The following is a 19,849-nucleotide window of genomic DNA, read 5'->3' as shown; positions in this document are numbered from 1 at the left end:
CATTTTTGGAGAGAGACAGCATGGGACAGGGGCAGGGAGAGAGGGAGAGACAGAATCTGAAGCAGGATCCAGGCTCTGAGCCGTCAGCACAGAGCCCGACGTGGGGCTCAAATCCATGAACCGTGAGATCATGACCTGAGCTGAAGTCGGACGCTCAGCCGACTGAGCCACTGAGGCACCCTGGTATTAACTCTCCTTTAAATGTTTAGTAGAACTCACGTGTGATGTCATCTGGTCTTGACTTTTACTTGTTGGGCATTTTTTGATTGCGGATTCAACTTTGTTACTAGTAATCAGTCTATTCAAATTTTCTATTTCCTTCTAATTTAGTTTTGGAAGATTGTGTGTTTCTAGGAATGTGCCCATTTCTTCTAGGTTGTCCAATTTGTTGGCATGTCATTTTTCATAGCATTCCAATACAATCCTTTTTATTTCTGTGGTATAGTTGTTACTTCTCTCTAATTTATGATGTATTTGGGTTTTCTCTCTTTTTTTTACTTATGGGTCTGGCTAAAAGGTTATCAATTTTGTTCATGTTTTCAAAGAACCAGCTCCTGGTTTTATTGATCCTTTCTCTCCTATTTTCTTTTTTTTTTGGGGGGGGGGAGGTCTCTATTTCATTTATTTCTACTTTAATCTTTATTATTTCCTTCCTTCTACTAACTTACATTTTGTTTTTTTCTTTTTCTAAATCTTTTAGGTGTTAGATGGTTTGAGTTTTTCTTATTTCCTTTTTTTTAATTATTATTTTTAATGTTTGTTTTTGAGAGAGGGATAGAGTGTGGGTGGGGGAGGGGCAGGGAGAGAGAGAGAGAGAGAGACAGAATCCGAAGCAGGATCCAGGGTCTGAGCCATCAGCACAGAGCCTGATGCGGGGCTTAAACCCACAAACCATGAGATCATGACCTGAGCTGAAGTTGGACACCCAACCGACTGAGCCACCCAGGCGCCTTGCCATTGATCTTTCTTTCCTATGTTTTCTTATTTTCACCTGGAATCATTTTTTTTTCTGTCTGAAAAACTATCTTTATAATTTCTTTCCTATTTTGATACAATTCCCTCTGTTCTTGTTTCTCTGAAAATGTCTTTATGTTGCCTTCCCCTTTCAATATTTTTGCTGGGTCTAGAGTTCCAGGCTAGACGTTCTCTTCCTTTGGCAGATTAAATGCATAAACCCATTGGCATCCTTCTCCCATCACCTCTGGTGGGATGTCACTCATCAGTCTCACTGTGACTTTTAGAGGTAATGTGGCAATGTGACTTCTTTCGCCCTCTGATTGCTTGCAGTATTTGCCTTCCGTCTTTGCGTCTAGGCAGTTTTACCAGGATGAAAGTAGATTGCTTCTTCGTGCTTATTCTCCTTGGGTTTCACAGAGCTTCCAGAATCTGTAATTTGTCGCTTGTCCTCAGTGTAGGGAAATTCTTACGCATAATCTCTCCAAAGTTTGCTTCTGCACATTCTTCCCTCCCCTTCTGGGACTCTGCACAGGTGTTGGGTTGTCCCTCCCAGCGCCCATGACCTCTGATGCTCTTCTGTATACCTGCCACCCATTCTTTTTTGTTTTTAATTTTTTTTAATGTTTATTTATTTTTGAGACCGAGAGAGACAGAGCATGAGTGGGGGAGGGGCACAGAAAGGGAGGAAGACACAGAATCAGAAGCAGGCTCCAGGCTCTGAGCTGTCAGCACAGAACCTGACTCGGGGCTTGAACTCGTCAACTGCGAGATCATGACCTGAGCCAAAGTTGGATGCTCAACCGACTGAGCCACCCAGGCGCCCCCCACTTCCCTCCATTCTTAAAATCCCTATGCTCAATCCCTATGTACAACTTACCCCTATTTATCGTTCACCAAGTCTCTCTCTAGTTATGTCTGGCCGATACATGAATATGTCATGTTCTTGGTTTAAAATATTGGAAGGTTTTAAGTTCTTATTTTGAACACTTGTAGATTAAAGAGAAAATAACAAGGTTCATATGCAGAGACCCCCCTCATCCCTTTCACCCAGTTTCCCCCCGTTGTTACAGCTTGCACACGATAGTGCAGTAACAGAACCCGGAAGCTGACATTGCTATGTGTGCGTGTAGTCTTATGTCATTGTCACAGGTGTAAGTTCACGTCACCCCCCCCACCCCCGCAGCCAGGATGCAGAACTTCTCCATCACCACAAAGATGTCCCCTCCCCACCTCTTCACACACGCTAACGCCCTGCTCTCCTCACTTTGAGCGTGTTATACACACGCAATCACAAAGCCTGTCGCCTTTTGCAGCCGGCTTTTCTCACTCGGCATAATGACCTTGAGGTCTGTCCAGAATGCGGCATGAATCGATACACGGTTATTTTTACTGACTCACCACAGCAGTTTGGCACCACCTTCTTGGTAACCCAGCCTGTTTAACCGTTTACCTACTGAGGACATCAGAGTCGTTTCCAGGGTTGGGTGATTGCACATAAAGAGTCCAAAAACACGAAACTGAAAATAAAGCTTCCGTGACCACTTACGCACAGGTATTTGGGTGAACGTATGTTTTCATTTCTCTGGCAAAAATTCCCAAGAACGCAATTGAGTGTGATATGCTAGCTGTGAGTTTATTTACCTTTTCAAGAAACTGTCAAACTGTTTTCCAAAGAGACTGTACCATTTTATGCCTCTACCAACGATGTGTGAGGAATTAAGGCTGTGCGTCCTCAACAGCATTTGTTATTGTCACTATTTTTAAATTCTAGGTGTTTTGGTAGGAGAGTAGGGATATCATCGTTTGCATTTCCCTGATGACTAATGATGTCGAACATCTTTCGGTGTGTTTCTTTGCCACCCATATGGCCTTGGCAGTGAAATGTGTCTTCATGTCCTTTGCCCATGTTTAATTGGATGGATTAATTAAAAAAAAAATTAACGTTTATTCATTTTTGAGAGACAAAGAGAGACAGGGCGTGAGCAGGGCAGGGGCAGAGAGAGGGAGACACAGAATTAGAAGCAGGCTCCAGTCTCTGAGCTGTCAGCGCAGAGCCCGATGCGGGGCTCGAACCCATGAACCGTGAGATCATGACCTGAGCCGAAGTCAGATGCTTAACCGACTGAGCCACCCAGGTGCCCCAGCTCTCTCTTTTTTTTTTTAAATCACCAAATAGTATCTCATTGTTTGGACGTACCTATTGAAGGACATTAATATCCCGCACCCACCTCTGACTCAGAGGTTTTCCAGTACCATTGGACAATTACCTCGATTCTGATACTATCTACCTGGATAGTGGACCATTCGATCCCAGTCTTACAAGACTGCCTCACTTTGGGGCGCCTGGGTGGCGCAGTTGGTTAAGCGTCCGACTTCAGCCAGGTCACCATCTCGCGGTCTGTGAGTTCAAGCCCCGCGTCAGGCTCTGGGCTGATGGCTCAGAGCCTGGAGCCTGTTTCCGATTCTGTGTCTCCCTCTCTCTCTGCCCCTCCCCCGTTCATGCTCTGTCTCTCTCTGTCCCAAAAATAAATAAACGTTGAAAAAAAAAAAAAAAAGACTGCCTCACTTCAGTTGCCAGTTGTAACTCCAGGTTGTCACCTGTCACCTGACCAACTGCTATAGATCAGAAATTCCAGTGACCCCCTCCCTTGGGTTTGATTAATTTGTTAGAGCAGCTCACAGAACTCAGACATCTTACTTGCTAAATCACTGGTTTGTTAGAGAAGGATAAAACTCAGAAAGGACCAGGTGGAGGAAACGTGGCGGGGGGGGGGGGCAAGATCTGGGGAAGGGGCGTGGAACTTCCATGTCCTCTCCTGGTCCCACTGTCCCCAAATCTCCACCTGTTCACTGGCCCTCAGGTTCTACCAACCCGCTTTTGGGGTGTTATAGAGGCTTCATTACATAGGCATGACGGGTTGAATCACGGATCATTGGTGATTGAACTCAATCTTTAACGCCCTCCCCTCCCTGGAGGTCAGGGGTGGGACTTAACAGTTCCAATGCTCCAGTAACAGGATTGGTTCCCTTGAGAGCCAGCCAGCATCCTTAGGTGACCTAGCCGCTTCTCATTAACATGACAAAAGATGCCTTTATGGACTTCCTGGCTTATTCAGTTCCAAGGGTTTTAGGAGCTCTGTGCTGGAAATGGGGACAAAGACCAAATATATATATATATATATTTCTTATTATAAATGACAATATCACAGACATCTCGGTTGCTTCCAAATTTCGGTAATTATTTGAAGAGTGCTATGAGCATCACGTGCAGGTTTTTGTGTGGACACAAGTTTTCAACTCATCTGGGTAAATGAACAGGAACCCACATAATTGCTTGGTCGTATGGTAAGAGAACATTTGGTTTTTATGAGAAACTGCCAGACTCTTCCAAAGCAGCTGTATCATTTTGCATTTCTACGAGCCATGAAATCAGAGTTACTGTTTCGCCACATCCACACCAGCATTTGGTGTTGTCGGTGTTTTCGATTTTAGCCGTTCCCATAGGTGTCTGTTGGTATCTGAAAGTTGTTTTCATTTCAGACTCCCTACCGACATACCCCGTAGAAGATTTTGTCATATGCTTATCTGACGCTTGAATATCTTCTTTGGCGAGGTGTCAGTTCCGATCTTTCGCCCCTGTGTTAGTTGGGTTGTTTATTTTCTTGTTGGGTTTGAGGACTTCCTTTTATAATTTGGATACCAGTCCTTTATCAAGAGATGCGTTTGGCAAATATATTCTCCCAATGGGTAGCTTTTCATTCTCTGCAATGTCTTTTGTGGAGCAGGAGTTTCTGATTTTCCTCAAGTCTGTCTGTCTCATCAATGTTTTCTTTCTTGGATCCCGCCTTTGGTGTGGTGGCCACAAACTCATCGCCACACCCAAGAGGATGTAGGTTTTCTCCTGTGTCATCATTTAGGCATTTTACATTTTACATTTAGGTCTGTGATCCACTTTGAGTTAGTTTTTGTGAGGGGGGTAAAGTCGGTGGCCAGATGCAGTTGTGTTTTGGGCTTTGAATGTCCAGTCATTCCAACATGATTCGCTAATGGCAGGGATATTAGTGGGAGGCAGATGATGTATTATTTATCCAAAATGTTCCCTGCTCCCTTTTGCCCATTTATGTGCTCCTTCATTAGGATGTGAGCCTTTACTTACACTAGAATTTACATTTTAATTACAGTCTTATATGTACCTGGCTTCGTGATTAGTTAATTCTGTGTGCCTTATAATGGCAATACCAAAAACCAATGGTGTACTGAATGATAAGATCCCCCTCACCCATTTCCTCACCAACATCGAAAGCTCTAATTTCTCTTAGTGCTTTTTTTCTTCATCTTTGATGGAAATCCAGATAGGTCTATGGAGTGATACAGTGATCCAGAATGTTTTAGGGACGAGAGGTAGGGAAAGACTGAGTTTCATCTTATTTCATATAGAATTTTGTGGTCTTCCCTCGGGAATCGTGAGAAAAAAATATGTACTGTCCTTACTTGAATATGCTCTACAGGATGTTGTCCCGAACACATATGTATTCATCACATATTCGTGATTCTGCACCAAGGAAGGGAGATCAGAACATGCGTTCATAATTCAGTGGTGGGATTTCGGAAGGCAGCGTAGCATTTCACTTTGGCCACTGCTCTGTGCCCGTGGCTTTGCGAGGACTTTGCAACAAGGCATCCTTTGGAGGCATTTCAGAGGGGCCGAAGCCTTTGTCGGGACATTTTAGGAGGCAACTACCCTGAGTAAATTTTATAATCCTTGTCAGTGGGCTCTCAGGCAAATGGTGGACCAAAACGTGGTCTTAGCAGCAGGTGCTGGATACGTCCACTCGTTGTATTTCACACCTTACCCTGATGGGATGTGTAATAGTCGCCGATTCATTCACGTGTATTGGGTAACCGCTGCATGCCGGGCCTGTGGGCTGCGGATGACGGGGCCCTCGAGGATCTTATGGGTCAGACAGAGACGCTAAGTGAACAGTCAGTCGCAGAAGGTGCAGCGTGATCAGCGAAACAAACAAGCCAGTCGTTGTCACCATGGGAACACGGGGATCAGGAAAGAGTTGCTATGGGAGCCACAGTCTTGGAAAAGTGAGGGATGTAGGCTGAGCCAGGGTGGGGCTGGGGTGGGGGTGCTGTTCATGGGCTGCTTGGGTCACGCACTCCAGGGAAAGGAAATAGCGATGAGAATGTATTGCATCCCAGCAGACCGAAGGGCAAGACAGGCTCAGAACTTGCTAGAGCCATGAAGGTTGGCACTGTGACGTGATCCCAGAGTTCCCGCTTCACGCACCGTGTTGCACTGCTGTCCGCAGGAGGGCGGGGAGATCACGGATGTGAGGTCCCAGAAGCTGCGAGGGTCTTCACCGCCCGGTGCAGGAGTGCACGGAGGGGTGTGAAGGGAGGGGTGTAGGAGGCGGGCTGCAGAGGCAGTGGTGAGGAGATCATGAGGGGACGAGCGTGAGGAAGACGGGCCTTCCCTAAGGGCAACACATAGTCACTAAGGGAGTTCTTAGCTGAAGAGAGACACAGGCTGATGAGTATTTTCAGAACCCCTCTGGTGGCGGAGAGGCTCAGGTGGGCTTTGAAGCCTGGTGGGCAGAGCTCGATGATGAATTGGCCTCCGGTGGTCTGTCCGTTATCACAGAGGCCTCAGACTGGGTGACTGTCTTCAGTCGGCATCAATTCAAAGTTACCCTACAAAACGACCCCCACACACGGCAGTGGCCTCCCCGGGGAGGGGGCGAGGTGGTGCAGAACACGGCTGGTGTGCAGAAATGAGCCCAAAGTGTGTGCCTACGCTCAGGGAAGAGGCCTGGTAAGAAGGGGAGATCCAAGTATTTGAGGGAAGACCACTCAGCGTCAGGAAGAACACACCCCAGTTTTATTTTCCTGAAGGGAGACTGGGCACCCGACGGAGGCGCCATGTTGGAATTTGGCTCCCGAGCCCAAGATTCCGGCTAACGTTTGAGGGCACCTGTGGCGGTCTGGCAGGACCCGCGGACGCGGGCTGATCCCCTGTTTCAGAGCACAGGCAGGTTTGCAGGCTCCTCCATAGGCACCTCCCTCTCTGTCCAGCGAAGGTCTGGGCCTTTAGGCCACGCGTGTGTCAGCCCCTCGGGGACCAATGAAGGGTGGGTCCCTTTCCCGAGGGAGTGGTTCTTGGTGGGAAGGTACATGTTCCCCAGTCTCTGCACTCTCTGGTCAGCGCTATACACGCAGAGGGAAGGGTGTGATTAACCCTCCAAGGGAGACGGGCGAACGCTTTGGCTAAGAGATCGCAGGTTAAGCCGTGTGCTTAGGGGATAACGCAGGCAGCGCTGATGGGCACAGTCCCCTTCTTGTGGAAGAAAAGATTACGACAAAGGCACAGAGGCCTGAGAGGTCACAGGAGGCTCAAGGACCTGCAGTAGGTTTGGTATCTTAAACGGATCCCTCAACCAAGGGACCCCGAAGCCAGAGAGAGATCTAGAAGGGCTGCAGCTTGGACTTGGACGTATCACCCGGTTGTTCCGTTGAAGCCGTCCATCCGGTGGGTCACAATTCTGAATAATAACCACGTGCATAATTCTGAGATGCAGACCCAACGCCTTCCGTACATTTGCGAAGTGACTGCAGACGTCTCAGGATCCGGGGACCTCTGCTGAGAGCACGGGCACATTTGGCAGGTCTGCACCGGGGCCGCTCCACGGACTTGCGTGGGGCTTGTAATAGTCTCCCTTTCTTCCCTGTGGGGGTTTGCGGTCCTTAGAGCCGACTTGACAAGGTCCGGCCATGGGCAGAGGGCTGTGCCCCCCAGTGCGTGTCAGAGCCACGGCAACGAGGGCGGGGAGGCAGGTCTGCCCCCGAAGGGGACGTGCGCCTGGGGCCGCAGAACCGCTGTGGGCTCTCAGGGGAGGGGTGCCTGCACCATCCCCGCCCTCCCTCCCCCTGCACAAATGTGATTATGGTGCCGCGGCACAGTCCAAATCAGGTTAGCGTCACTGAGCTGAGCCGGGGTAATCAGACCCCGGAGCGGAGCAGGTGCTGGGCTTCTGGGAATTAGGACGAGCTGACTGTAGCCATCTAGAACACAGCAGGCCGGGCCCTGCCACCCGCCAGCCCGGTCCTCACTGCCCGTCCACGGGCTGGGTCAGCGGGGGGCAGGGGGTGCCCGGCCCGGCTCAGGGCGCTGGGCTCTTTCGGTAGCTGGCAGGACAATGAGAGTTCATCACACTGGGGTTCATAATGCTGATCTGTTCCTGCCCCTCTGTGTGTCCACGATCCCCCGGCAAGGACTCACTTAAGCCAACTGTAAAGTACAGATCGTAGACCTACCCGGCTCCTGCCACTGTTGAGGCCCCTGTGTATACTCTGCAGAGCCCCAGGCCGGGCCTAGTCAGTGCTCAGCACACCCACCGGCTTGCCTCCCAACTGAGGTCGCGTCCAGGACGAGGCAGGATTTTATTGTTTTTTTTTTTTTTTTTTTTACAGAAACGCTCCATACTCAGGACAAAAACATCAAGAATGAAAGTTTACCTTATGGGACCCAAAATCGCATCTTAAGACACAAGCACTATTGGGGTGCCTGGGGGGGGGGCTGAGTCGATTAAGCGTCCAACTTCAGCTCAGGTCGGGATCTCATGGTTCGTGGGTTCGAGCCCCATATTGGGCTCTGTGCTGACAGCTCGGAGCCTGGAGCCTGCTTCCGATTCTGTGTCTCCCTCTCTCTCTCTCTCTCTCTGCCCCTCCTCTGCTCGCACTCTGTCTCTCTCGAAAAAAATAAATAAACATTAAAAAAAAGTTTAAGAGACAAGCACCATTAATATTTGGTGGATATCATCTCAGACACTCTCCTGTGCAAATGGTCACAGATAGAAAATAATTCTCACAAGGAGATATTTACCATATATGTTGTCTTTTTTTTAAAAATGTTTTTTAATGTTTATTTATTTTCAAGAGCGAGAGAGGGAGAGAGTGCAAGCAGGGGAGGGCAGAGAGAAGGAGACACAGAATCCAAAGCAGGCTCCAGGCTCTGAGCTGTCAGCACAGAGCCTGATGCGGGGCTCGAACTCATGAACCGTGAGATCATGACCAGAGCTAAAGTCGGACGCTTAACCGCTGAGCCACCCAGGTGCCCCCCCCCCCGTATATGTCATCTTCAAAACACAAGGGATTGCATTTATTTCGATTAGAATTTGTGGAAAACCAGATGAAACTGAAGGCACTGCTGAACAAGAGCTGGGTCGTTCCTAAGAGATGGTTAAGATTGAGAAAAATACGTGACACACAATAGCAGGATGGTTGAGCCGTTCTGTGTTGTTTTGTTTTTTTTTTTTTTTAACCTGTATAATTGTTTGCTATTCCTTTAGCGACACGAAGCCTTCTAAGCGTCTCGGGTTCTATTTGCCAAACTGGGTGCCTTAGATGAAGCATTTTGGTCTTCAGTTTTAAATCAGGAAGAAAGTGCAAATACAAGGGGAAAAGAGCACGCTGACCTGAAGTCCCATTAAATGAGTCATCTTGCCAAAATGAGGCGACGCGGAGGGTGGGTGACGAGGAGGCGCGTGCGGCGGTGGGAAGGAAGGGGGCTGAGACACCACGATGTGGTGCATCTAGACCCGGTGGGACCTTGTAGGCTGGGCAGGCCCACCCCCGATGCCTTTGTGCTGTACGTGGGCAAACAGAAGTCCGGCTGGCTGCAGGTGAGAGGCAGAGGTGGGCCTGCAAACCAGGTGTTTTTGCCCCAAGTGCATGGCTTAAATGTCGGTGTATTCATCGTGCATTTTTGTTTTCTGTATGTCTGAGGCTTTGACATCTTAAGGACCTTGCTGACCCTGCAGGGACAGCCCCTCCCAGGACTAGCCAATTCCTGGAGATGGTAATGGGTTGCCTTTCACCAAACTAACCAACCCAGAGCCCACACCCCCATCCATCTCCTCTATGGGGCTCTTCCTCTCCAGGCCTCTACCCCCCGCCCTCATCACCCCAGAGCCAGGGACACTAGGGACAGCTAGGGACAGCCCCCTTTGCCGTGGGGCCCATTGAAATTGATCAAAACAACCAACCCTCCACCCACTCACCCTGTCTCACCTGCTTCTTCCTGTGGGAACCGCAGTAAAGGTTCCCCTCCATGCTGCCCCTCTCCCTGTGCCTCCTGATGGCCCTGCACCTTCCCCGTGTGGCCCTGCATGGCACAGCATGGCCCCGCCTCTTGGGAATGGCACGGAAGACAAGCTATCCTGCCAACGGTACTAGGTTCCCAATCTGTTGGCTTCACCACCCCTGAATAATAATAGAGCATCTGAAACACTCTGTTCCCTCTCAGGGGCCCAAATCCATTGCTGCGGTGAGTCCTGCCAGAGTCTGGCCAGGGCCTGCTTTGGAATCACTCCCTGCCGCTGGGCAGAGGACAACTCTTGTCCCCAGGCAGTTACTGTCTGGCCCAGGTGACCGTGTGAGCAGCGAGCCAGGACTTGTCAGCTGAACCATCCTTGGGGCAGGTACAATGCCTCCTTGGCAGGAGCGCTTTGATTTTCTCTGGCAAATTGGGTTCTCAGGTCAAGTGCAGGTGGCCCTCGGTGAAATGAAGCCAGAAGGGCCTCCGACCAGGTTCTCAGGCTTTCTAGTTTGTGCGGGTTTCTGCCCTTTGTGTCTTTACATCTGTTCTCAGGGCCCGTGGCACCGCTGGGGTATTCGCGGGGGCTCAGGAAAGAGCTGAGTTGGATTCTCAAATCAGATTGAATGAAAATTCGCACAGTTGTCACACCGAGGGAGAAATTTCATCATCCAGATGGCGCTGGCGTCGTAAATCAATTAGGCCCTTTGGTTTCATAAACGCAACGTGCTTTTCATTCACTTGTCAAGTGATCGGTTCCTATTCCATGTTCAGCAAAGTGCAAACTCCTAACAATACAAAGAAATAAGATGCAGAGGGTGCCTGGGTGGCTCAGTCGGTTGGGTGTCCGACTTTGGCTCAGGTCATGATCTCGTGGTTCATGAGTTTGAGCCCCACTGACAGTGCAGAGCCTACTTGGGATTCTCTCTCTCTCCCTCTCTCTCTGCCTCTCCCCTGCTGGCTCTCTCTCTCTCTCTCCCTTTTTCTTAAAATAAATAAACTTAAAAAAAAAAGGAAAAGAAAGAAAGAAGATGCGAACTGACCTGGCTTCAGCAGCTTCATGGGTCCAGGGGAGAGACAGCCGTGGGTGTGGGGAAACTGGTCAGACGATATCTGTGTTATTACCATGTTCCAAGGTGCTCAGAGGCCAGGAGCGGCCACAGGAATCGGGGCCACATTTCCCACTTGTGTGACCAACTGTGCCCGACGCTTTCTTGGAACGCACCTTTAAAAATTGTTTTCAGCATCTGTAGGGCTTTCTCATGAACCTAGGTAGAGCAAATCTGCATCTTTGAGGGTTGAAATTCCCTTCGGAGTGGTGCCATTTAGAAGGAAGGCTAGTGCATAAAAGCTGGTGGGCAGGACTCCGGGTCAAACTCTTGGGGTGGCTCTGAGCTGCCCGCGAGGCTGTTCCAGGGTGGTCAGAGCAAGGTTCCTGCTGTTCCGCTGTGCACTCTGCCACACGCACCAGACTAAGACGGAGCTCCACACCTCCCATTCGCAGAAGCAACGATTCACCATAACCGTAGTTCATATACACGCTCTTATTTGTCAACCAGAGCACAGGAGACACGGTCCGTGGAGCCAAGGGCTTCATTCCTGGATGCATGGGGAGTCCCGTGCAAATACTGTTTCCAGCCTCGCAGCCTAGTTTTCTGTGTGAAGATGTCTCTCCCCCTGCTGGGAAGCTTCCGTGCAAAGACTTAAAGGTACATCCACAGATTCGTATCTTCAGCTAGCGGACGCTGATCGAACACGGAATCCGAAGCTCTGGGCTCGACCGGGGCGGGGCAGTGGTCGTGCATGAGGATGTTACGACCGTGACCAAAAAAAGGGAATAAAAAGAGGTCTGCTTTTTACTCTCCAGGTGGTGGCTACGCTGGGGACCACGTCCTGCTGCTCATTCGACAGTCTCTTAGAAGTGGGTCCGATCTGTAAGTACCTGATGGAGGTTTCTTTTGGAAAATGTTCTCAGTGTAGGAAGATATGAGGGGAACTCCTTCTCTGGTCTCTCCTCCTTCATAATATTAATGACATAAGTCATATGAGAGAATAATATGATTAGAGAGTCCAAGGCATGTTACAATATAATGTAATATGAACATAACAATAACTTAATATGACGATGGTTTGCCCAACACTCCTTGGTTTTTTTTTAATGTTTAAAAAAATTTTTTTAATGTTTATTTATTTTTGAAAGAGAGAGAGACAGTGTGTGAGCAGGGGAGGGGTAGAGAGAGGGGGAGACATAGAACTCGAAGCAGGTTCCAGGCTCCGAGCTGTCAGCACAGAGCCCGACGTGGGGCTCGAACCCACAAACCGCGAGATCACAACCTGAGCCAAAGTCGGACACTCAACCGCCTGAGCCACCCAGGCGCGCCTGCCGAACTCTCCTTGTATTTGCAATAGCACACATCTCATTAGCTTGAAGTGCACAAGCCCAGAAGGTGGCCCTAACTGGACAAGAGCTGAGCTTGGCTGAACCTGTACCTACACACTGTCTCCAAGAAAAGGTCCTTCCACGCGTACGGAAGGGCTGCAAGGTTACGCCACCCAAGGGAATAAACTCGAACTCTTGGAGCAAGTCTCCCAAGGCTCATGGGGAGCCTTTCAGTTAAGGCTTTCAGTTAAGTCTGACGTGTCTTCTGGAATGACTGGAAGCAGTGAAGCAAATGACCTAACGTGCGTAAGCAAATCAACACCAAAACCCTGGGTTTCTCCGGAGAAGAATCTGCTTCCTGTGCTCTTCGGGGCCTCTCTCCCTTCCCCCCCTCACCTACAGCACACAGGTGGTCTCCTGGGGATGACATTTCAGAGACTCTGAAAGATAGAACGTGAGTAAGGGCTCTGTTTCTAAAGGTTCCCCTTCCACACGCGGCTCTGGGCACGCAGCAGGCCCAGGAGTGGGCGGTCAGGTGACGGAGACCTTCTCTTGGGCAGGGACACGGGCTCATGACCCCTCCCCCATCCTTGGGGCATGGCCTCCCCACTCCCGTGGCTCTGGGGCAGCTGCCGCCCGCCCCAGGACGGTGGAGCTGATCATCCAAGCGGTCTGGGCTCACATGGAGGCTATTCAGGGCCCCCGATCACGATCATGTCTTGGTGGCTTATGCTAGACAGCACTCCACCTGCGGGCACTGGCCCCCGGCCCCACCTGCATGACCCCGCCTCTCCTCACGAGGACCCCCCTGTGCCCACACTCGCACAGCTGGTGGCAGTGGTGACGGGCACGGCTTCAGGCCGTGGGCCCTCAGTTCCAAGCTTTGTCCCCCCGTCTGTACGGGGGGCGAGGAAGCAACACTTGTCATCGTCAAGCGTCCAGGTTTCCCTCACAGGGCTCTTTAGAGGGGGCATTCATGCCCAGGAATCGGGTGAGACCCAGGGTAGCAGGTGTGCTGGGGACCGTCCGTGCTGAGGGGCGGCTGGCACAGGCGTGCCTGTTCCCACAGGATTTTTCTCCACCACATGTGATTTTTCACCACCACAGTGGTGCAGAGCCCGGACTCAGAGGAGGGACTCGACCTACTGGCTCATGCCCGTGGCCAGGGCATCGGCCTCGTGAGCTGCAAACCCTCGTGAGCCGGGCCAAGCCGCCGTGCGTGCCTCTGACTCAGATGTCGGGCTGGGAACTGGACGTCCCGCACGGGGGCCAGCTGATGTCTCCCCGGGGCTCTTGGATTTCAGGGATTGAGGGGTTCGGCAGGGCAGAGCCCACATGGCCCCACAGGCCCTGAGCTCCAGGCTGGCCACCTGCCCACCTGCCCAGGCAGAGGATGGCCCAGCTGGTACAGTGTAGGAAGCCTCATGAGGAAACACGTGGGCGGCAGGGACTCGAGGGGTGGGAAGCCTGAACCTTCCCTTCCGAGGGTGTCCACAACCTCCCGGCCGAGGTTCGGCTCGCTTGGGTGCTGGGTGGACCTTGGCCTGTGACAGGCGGCCCCCATGGCCTGGCCTCGGGGTCTGTGACCGCCTGGCCTCTAGAGATGCCCATGTTATCTGGAGGCACCAGATCGCTGCCAGCGCTCCCGTACAAGACACGGGACGGAGAGCTGGTGCTCTCGGCTCTTTGCCTCCCCGCGGACAGAAGAGAAACCCACCTGGAACTCCCCTTTTCTTGGGCACCCGCGAGTTCCTTCTGCGGGAGTTTTGTGCCGACTGCAGGGACAGAGGGATCCTCGTGCCTCCGAGACCACCCTCAGGTTCACTAACCCTCCGGGAAGACTCACAGAATCCTCTGCAAGCATCTCATGGCCACGGTTTATTGCAGGCAGGAGGGGTGTGGGGCACAGTGGGGGGTGGCGCCCAAACCCTTGTCCTCTCCCGTGAGGTCTGGGTGGCTGGCTTCCCCAGGTATGATGACCGTACACATAGAGTGAGACCCCCCCGCCCCCCTACCAAGGAAGCTGGCCCAGCCCGCACCAATGGAGTTTTCTTGGGGCTCAGTCACTCGCTGCCCACCCGGTCGACCCTCAGTCTCCAGCTCCTGCTGGAGGTCCAGCTGACACCTGCCGTCACTCGTTCCTGCAGAAGTCAGAACTCATATGGCCCAAGGCCCCCATCATCAGTCACATTGTCGCACCATCAGGGGACCAAAGACCCAGGTGGGAAAGGACTCCTATCAGGCAGGGCCCTCCACGGCTAGCGGTCGCCTCTCTGGAGCCAAGAGCTCTTCTGGACTAAAGTTAAGTCCCTGCTGTGCACCTTCCCCCGGAGGACCCCTGTCCCTGCCCTTCCGAGGACCCCGTCTTTCCCTCCCACTGCCCCCCTCTGGGTCTCTGATACATTCCGGAGTGGCAGAGTCCTGGGGGCTGGCATCATCCTGGCCCCTTCCTGGGGGCTTGGGCCGAACTTCCTCTCTCTGTCCTGGAGCTGACCCAGCTCACATTGGAGGGGTTGTGGTTTCTTTTTGCCTTCCTTTTTTTTTTTTTTTTTTTTTTTTTAATGTTTATTTGTTTTTGAGAGTGGGAGAAAGAGAAAGAGAGGCAGAGCGCGAGGGAAAGGTCCCAAGCAGGCTCCTTGCTGTCAGCGCAGAGCCCAACGTGGGGCTCGAACCCTGTGAACCGCGAGATCATGACCTGAGCCAAAATCAAGAGTTGGACGCTCAACTGACTGAGTCACCCGGGCGCCCCATGACTTGCGGTTTCTACTCTTACCAAACGGTCCTCTCACGAGGGTGATGGAGAAGTGGAAGAAAAGAGAGCCCTTTCTTTTGCTGCTGGAACCTGGTCCCCACCTCCTACCCTCATGGCTCGTGTCCTTCCTGACTTGGCTGCCTGTTCAGGCCTTGGGGTCCTGCCCTGCCTCACCTCTTCCCTCGACGGTTCTGAACGGAGACACATGGGAGTCTCAAAGTCCCCGGAGGGGCCTCTAACAGAGAACGAAGTTTCCTGACCAGCGCAAATGGCCCCCTGGAGAGCATAGAGTGGATGTGAGGTTTCATGTCTGTCCTATAAGAGCCTCTGAAGTTTCCACTTGCCCACAGCCTACGGAGCCACAGCAGTCGCACGATAAGCAACGGGAGCACTGTTGTGTTCCAGACTGGCTGAGCGGTGGTTTCCAAGCAGAAATCCCACATTGTCCTGAGGCTCTGTGCTCTCACTGGCTCCTGGCCACATCCGCGTGGGGCCCTGTGGTGCCAGGGAGACGGCTCCACAAAGGGACCAGCCCACACGCCCTTCGCCCGTGAGACGTGCCTCCGGGTACACAGAGCTCACCCTCACCGTGACCCTCGGTGGCACTATCGCGTGTCCTCGGAGCGCATTTGGTCTGGATCCAACTGAGTGCTTTGATCCCTCCAATCCTGAAGCTCAGATGGAATCAAGGCTTTGAAACGCCTCTGAGAACTTGTGTCAGCAGAGCTCAGAGCCACCTGTCCCTCCTCACGGCATCGGGTGTGATTAGCGAGCATCACGCATGAGAAAGCGAGCCTTGCGCCTATCAGTCGGCACGGATGCATTTGGCAGGGGGCTGACTGAGCCCCGCAGGCGGTGTCCTGACCCAGTACGGGCAGGGCGACTCCTCCCCACCGAGACGCCCCAACCTTTCGCGGTTACATGTCTCGTGATGTGCTGCGTGCCCAGCACCCACGGAGGGACTCCTCGCGATGATCACCCTTATTTCTCACGACCCCGAACTAGGTGTGGTGATAGGCAGTTACAGGCGGTATCTTGTCTCTCCCTGACGTTCCGGGTGCGATTTTTATACCCGTTTGCCTGGGAGGGGACTGAGTTTGAAAGGACGTAAGGCCATAGAGCTGCTGGGTCGTTGGAGGCAGGGCTTGAACCCAGACAGTCCCAACTGAGGGAGCAAATTTAATCAGGACGCTATTCCACCTGAAAAGTCAGATGTGGTCCCTTCCCGCCAGGCTATTCCGGTGCGGTTGGAAAGCAGAAGGAGGTCACTGGGGCCGCACACCCCGCTGACTTTGTGGGGGAAGACTTTGTGGGGGAAGACTTTAGGACCGCTAATCCAGGAGAATGGGGAGCACATTCCCAGTGGATGAGATGGCGGAAGACAGAGAAAGGCAGTGTGACTGCGAAAAAGGCGCCCCAAGGGGTAGGGCGGGCTGAGCCCTTAGACCATGAGCATCCACCTTCAAGTCAAGCAGGGCAGGGGATCCCATTTTCCTTCCTTCAAGTCCACACATTCACTGAGCACCTTGTCTGTGCTCTGCCACAGTCTGGGGCCAGCCACCCTCAGTTTCGTTGCCTTCAGACTCAAGGAGCCAGTTAGGGTCCACCATCGGGCCAGCAAATGCTGTTGATAGACCGTATGCAGTAAGTTATCAGGCCCCCGTGAGGAGGGCATCTGTCGGGGAACTCACAGGTCACCTCTGGATTTCAGGTAACAAGGAGGACGTGTGGCTGCACATCGACGCTGCCTACGCGGGCAGCTCCTTCATCTGCCCTGAGTTCCGGCATCTTCTGAACGGAGTCGAGGTAGGTTGTGCTCTTTATCTTTAAGAAGATCGCTGTTGAAAAGTGCTCTGCTGTCAGTGACATGTCCTCGCGAGGAGGTGATGTTCCATTTCTCATTGCTGGGGTTCGTTGCAGCAGACGGCATCCAAACACATTCCGCGATCGTCAGAAATTAGACTTCCTTATGATGGCGGTTGAGAATCTTCCCAGTCCTACGGCCGGTCTTCTCAAAATACACCGGACATTTACAGCCATTTTTCAGTCTGCACGGGTCCTGGGCAAGGGTCTCATGACAGGATAAATGTTAGCACTGTGGGGAAACATTTAGGAAGGAAATAAGATCTTAATGCATTTCAAATCAAGAAGTAATGTACAAGGGCGCCTGGGTGGCTCAGTCGGTGAAGCGTCCGACTTCGGCTCAGGTCATGATCTCACGGTTTGTGGGTTTGAGCCCGCGTCGGGCTCTGCGCTGACAGCTCAGAGCCTGGAGCCTGCTTCAGGTTCTGTGTCTCCCTCTCTCTTTCTCTCCCTCTGCCCCTCCCCTGCGTGCGCTCTCTCTCTCTCTCTCTGAAAAATAAACATTTAAACAAATTTAACAAAAAGAAGTAATTTATAAGGCCAACCTACAACCCTATTCGATCTGGTTCAATATGATAGTCTATTCTGACCATGCAGTGGGCATGGTGTTGACTTATTGAACAAGCAGCCACAGGTGCACTCAAATATCTTCTACTGCTTCTGGAAGTTGTAAAATGTGGCTTGTGATGCCCCTCAAAACACCTGCCGCTTCTGAGAACTAGTAAGAAAAACTATCGGCCAGTGCTCTGCTGCAGAGGGCCATGTGGCACAGACTAGAGGCGAGGACACAACGTGATGGTCGTGCTCTGATGTGTGATTTCAGACTCAAGGAGGATTTCGCTGTTGGCGGAGGCACAGGGGCCGCAACGTTCCTCTCGGCCAGGAACTCAGTTGTAGCTGCAATAAAGGGTCCAGAGAGAGCGACTTTGCAGGGAGTCCTGGGGAAGGAGACAGTGAGTCAGTGGGGCCTCAGCGTTGGCTCTGTGCTCGGGGACACGGGTTTCGCGAGCCCTGGGGCCACACGCGGTGCAGGGATTACGGGCACGGCCTTTGCCATTAAGTGACTGTTTGAATCCCAGCTTTACCCTACGACTAGCTGTGTCCCTGCGGGCACGTTACTACCCTCCCTCCACCTCACAAAGTGGGTTTTGGTGTGATCCCTCCTCTGAGGGGGTGTTGTAAGGATCAGAAGTTAATCATATTGAAAGGGCTTAAAAAGCAGCGTCTGGCACACGGCAAGGGCTATGCGTGAGTTGGATTCTGTGATTTCGCCATGGCTGAGCAGACCGTCCCTCCAAACCTCTCTCCGCTCTCGGGCCACACTGCCCATTCATTTGCTGATTACTCATGTGGATTCTCATGGGGCCATAATACCAGAAAAAGGGGTGTCAGGTATAGAATACCAGTGTTCCCCTCTTAGAAAAGAGTACCCCCTTATTACCAACAAATGAAATAGCATTCTGGTTCCTACCTCCTTCACGTCACATTCATTTGTGTACTCTCTCACTCGGTATTTGCTTATTGATCGCTGAATACGGGCCAGTCCTCAGATCTGTCCTGGGGAGGGAGGGGCACGTGGGGCTTCCAAAGGCCCCAATAAATATTGGGGAAGGGGGTTGTGGCCTATGAGGAGTTCTGGTAACGATGCTGATGGCCAGCCCTCTGGGGTTCGCTGCCCGTAGCTGGTTTTGTGGGTGTTTGGGGCTGGGAAACGACAGACAGACCTCTTTACCACCTGCATACCTCGCATCACAGAGATGGTACACATCACTGGTGGGGGAGGGCGTCTGTCCCTGCAGCCTCGGGGGACAGAAGGCAAAGCCATCTTCGGGGATGTGTGTGCCTGTACCCAAGGCCTGGTCTTTCTACATATCAGGTTTAGGATTGCACAATCTTTTCCCTGTGAACCCAGGACTTGGGGCTTTGGCTTTCATGGTGGGGGGCTTGTCGGGGGGGACTAACTGTCAGGCCACCGCGGAGCTGGGCACTCTAGCAAGATCCTATCTGCCAGCGGCAGACGGGATTTCATGCCCGACGCTGAGTCATTTCCATGTCTCCTGCATTGTTCTCTGCTGGCGAGGGCCTTCCTGCTCGGCTGGTCAGATAAGGGGCCTGCAATATCCTGCAAGGCCCCAGCCCCGAGATAACATCCCGTCGCTCTGCCAACAGGAGGAGCACACAGCGGTCCGGTAATGAAAGACGATCAAACAGACCAGCCCCTCCGGGAGGGAACTAATACAATTCTCAGCAAACAAAGCCCATCTTTCACATGTTGTCTCCTTTTATCAACAAATGAAACCCGTTGTCCTTTCCCGTGTCTTGCTCCAAGTTACTTTGATTGAAACCTGGAAGGAAATGAATGTCCTCCCCGCCTCCCCGAGTGGGGGTTGACGTGCGAGGCGGCCGTCAGCTGAGCGGACGTCTCCCGGGTGGCGAGGCAACCCCCTGGCCCCTGGTGCCCTCGCTGCCTCCCTGGAACCAAACAGAGAAGAGGCCGGAGGCGGGGAGAGATTTCAGCCGCCTGCCAGACTGGGACCTTTATCTCTGCCGCTGCCTTTAACTCTGCTTCCACTGGGGATTTATGCGTGTGGCTGCATCCCTGGGCCTCCAGCTGGGCCCAGGTCTGTGCATCAGCCTGACGATAAACCTGGGCACGCCTTTGGAAGGATGTGAGAACTCCCCACTTACGATAGCTCCGTGGAAACACAGAGTGCCCTCCTCAGCCAGTCTCGGTCGTTGAGATCTTATTTTCTGCTTGGAAATGCTGCAGCACCTAAAATTGATGAACTCGGTTATT

At 52.1% G+C, this 19,849-nt stretch overlaps 1 protein-coding gene across 3 annotated transcripts in view; it reads left to right on the top strand.

Annotated features, from left to right (window-relative positions):
- The window catches only part of DDC (dopa decarboxylase), an 85,575-nt gene that overhangs the window by 34,575 nt on the left and 31,151 nt on the right, over positions 1-19,849 (top strand). For all 3 annotated transcript variants that reach the window (XM_045494285.1, XM_045494286.1, XM_045494284.1), the window contains exons 7-8: positions 11,925-11,991; positions 16,901-16,995. In XM_045494285.1, coding sequence (XP_045350241.1) covers positions 11,925-11,991; positions 16,901-16,995 — 162 coding nt within the window. The remainder of the gene's footprint in view (positions 1-11,924; positions 11,992-16,900; positions 16,996-19,849) is intronic.

The sequence above is a fragment of the Leopardus geoffroyi genome, chromosome A2, assembly GCF_018350155.1.
Source record: "Leopardus geoffroyi isolate Oge1 chromosome A2, O.geoffroyi_Oge1_pat1.0, whole genome shotgun sequence".
Taxonomy (NCBI): domain Eukaryota; kingdom Metazoa; phylum Chordata; class Mammalia; order Carnivora; family Felidae; genus Leopardus; species Leopardus geoffroyi.
The sequence above is the reverse complement of the archived record's forward strand: the minus strand, read 5'-3'. Positions and strand labels throughout refer to the sequence as shown.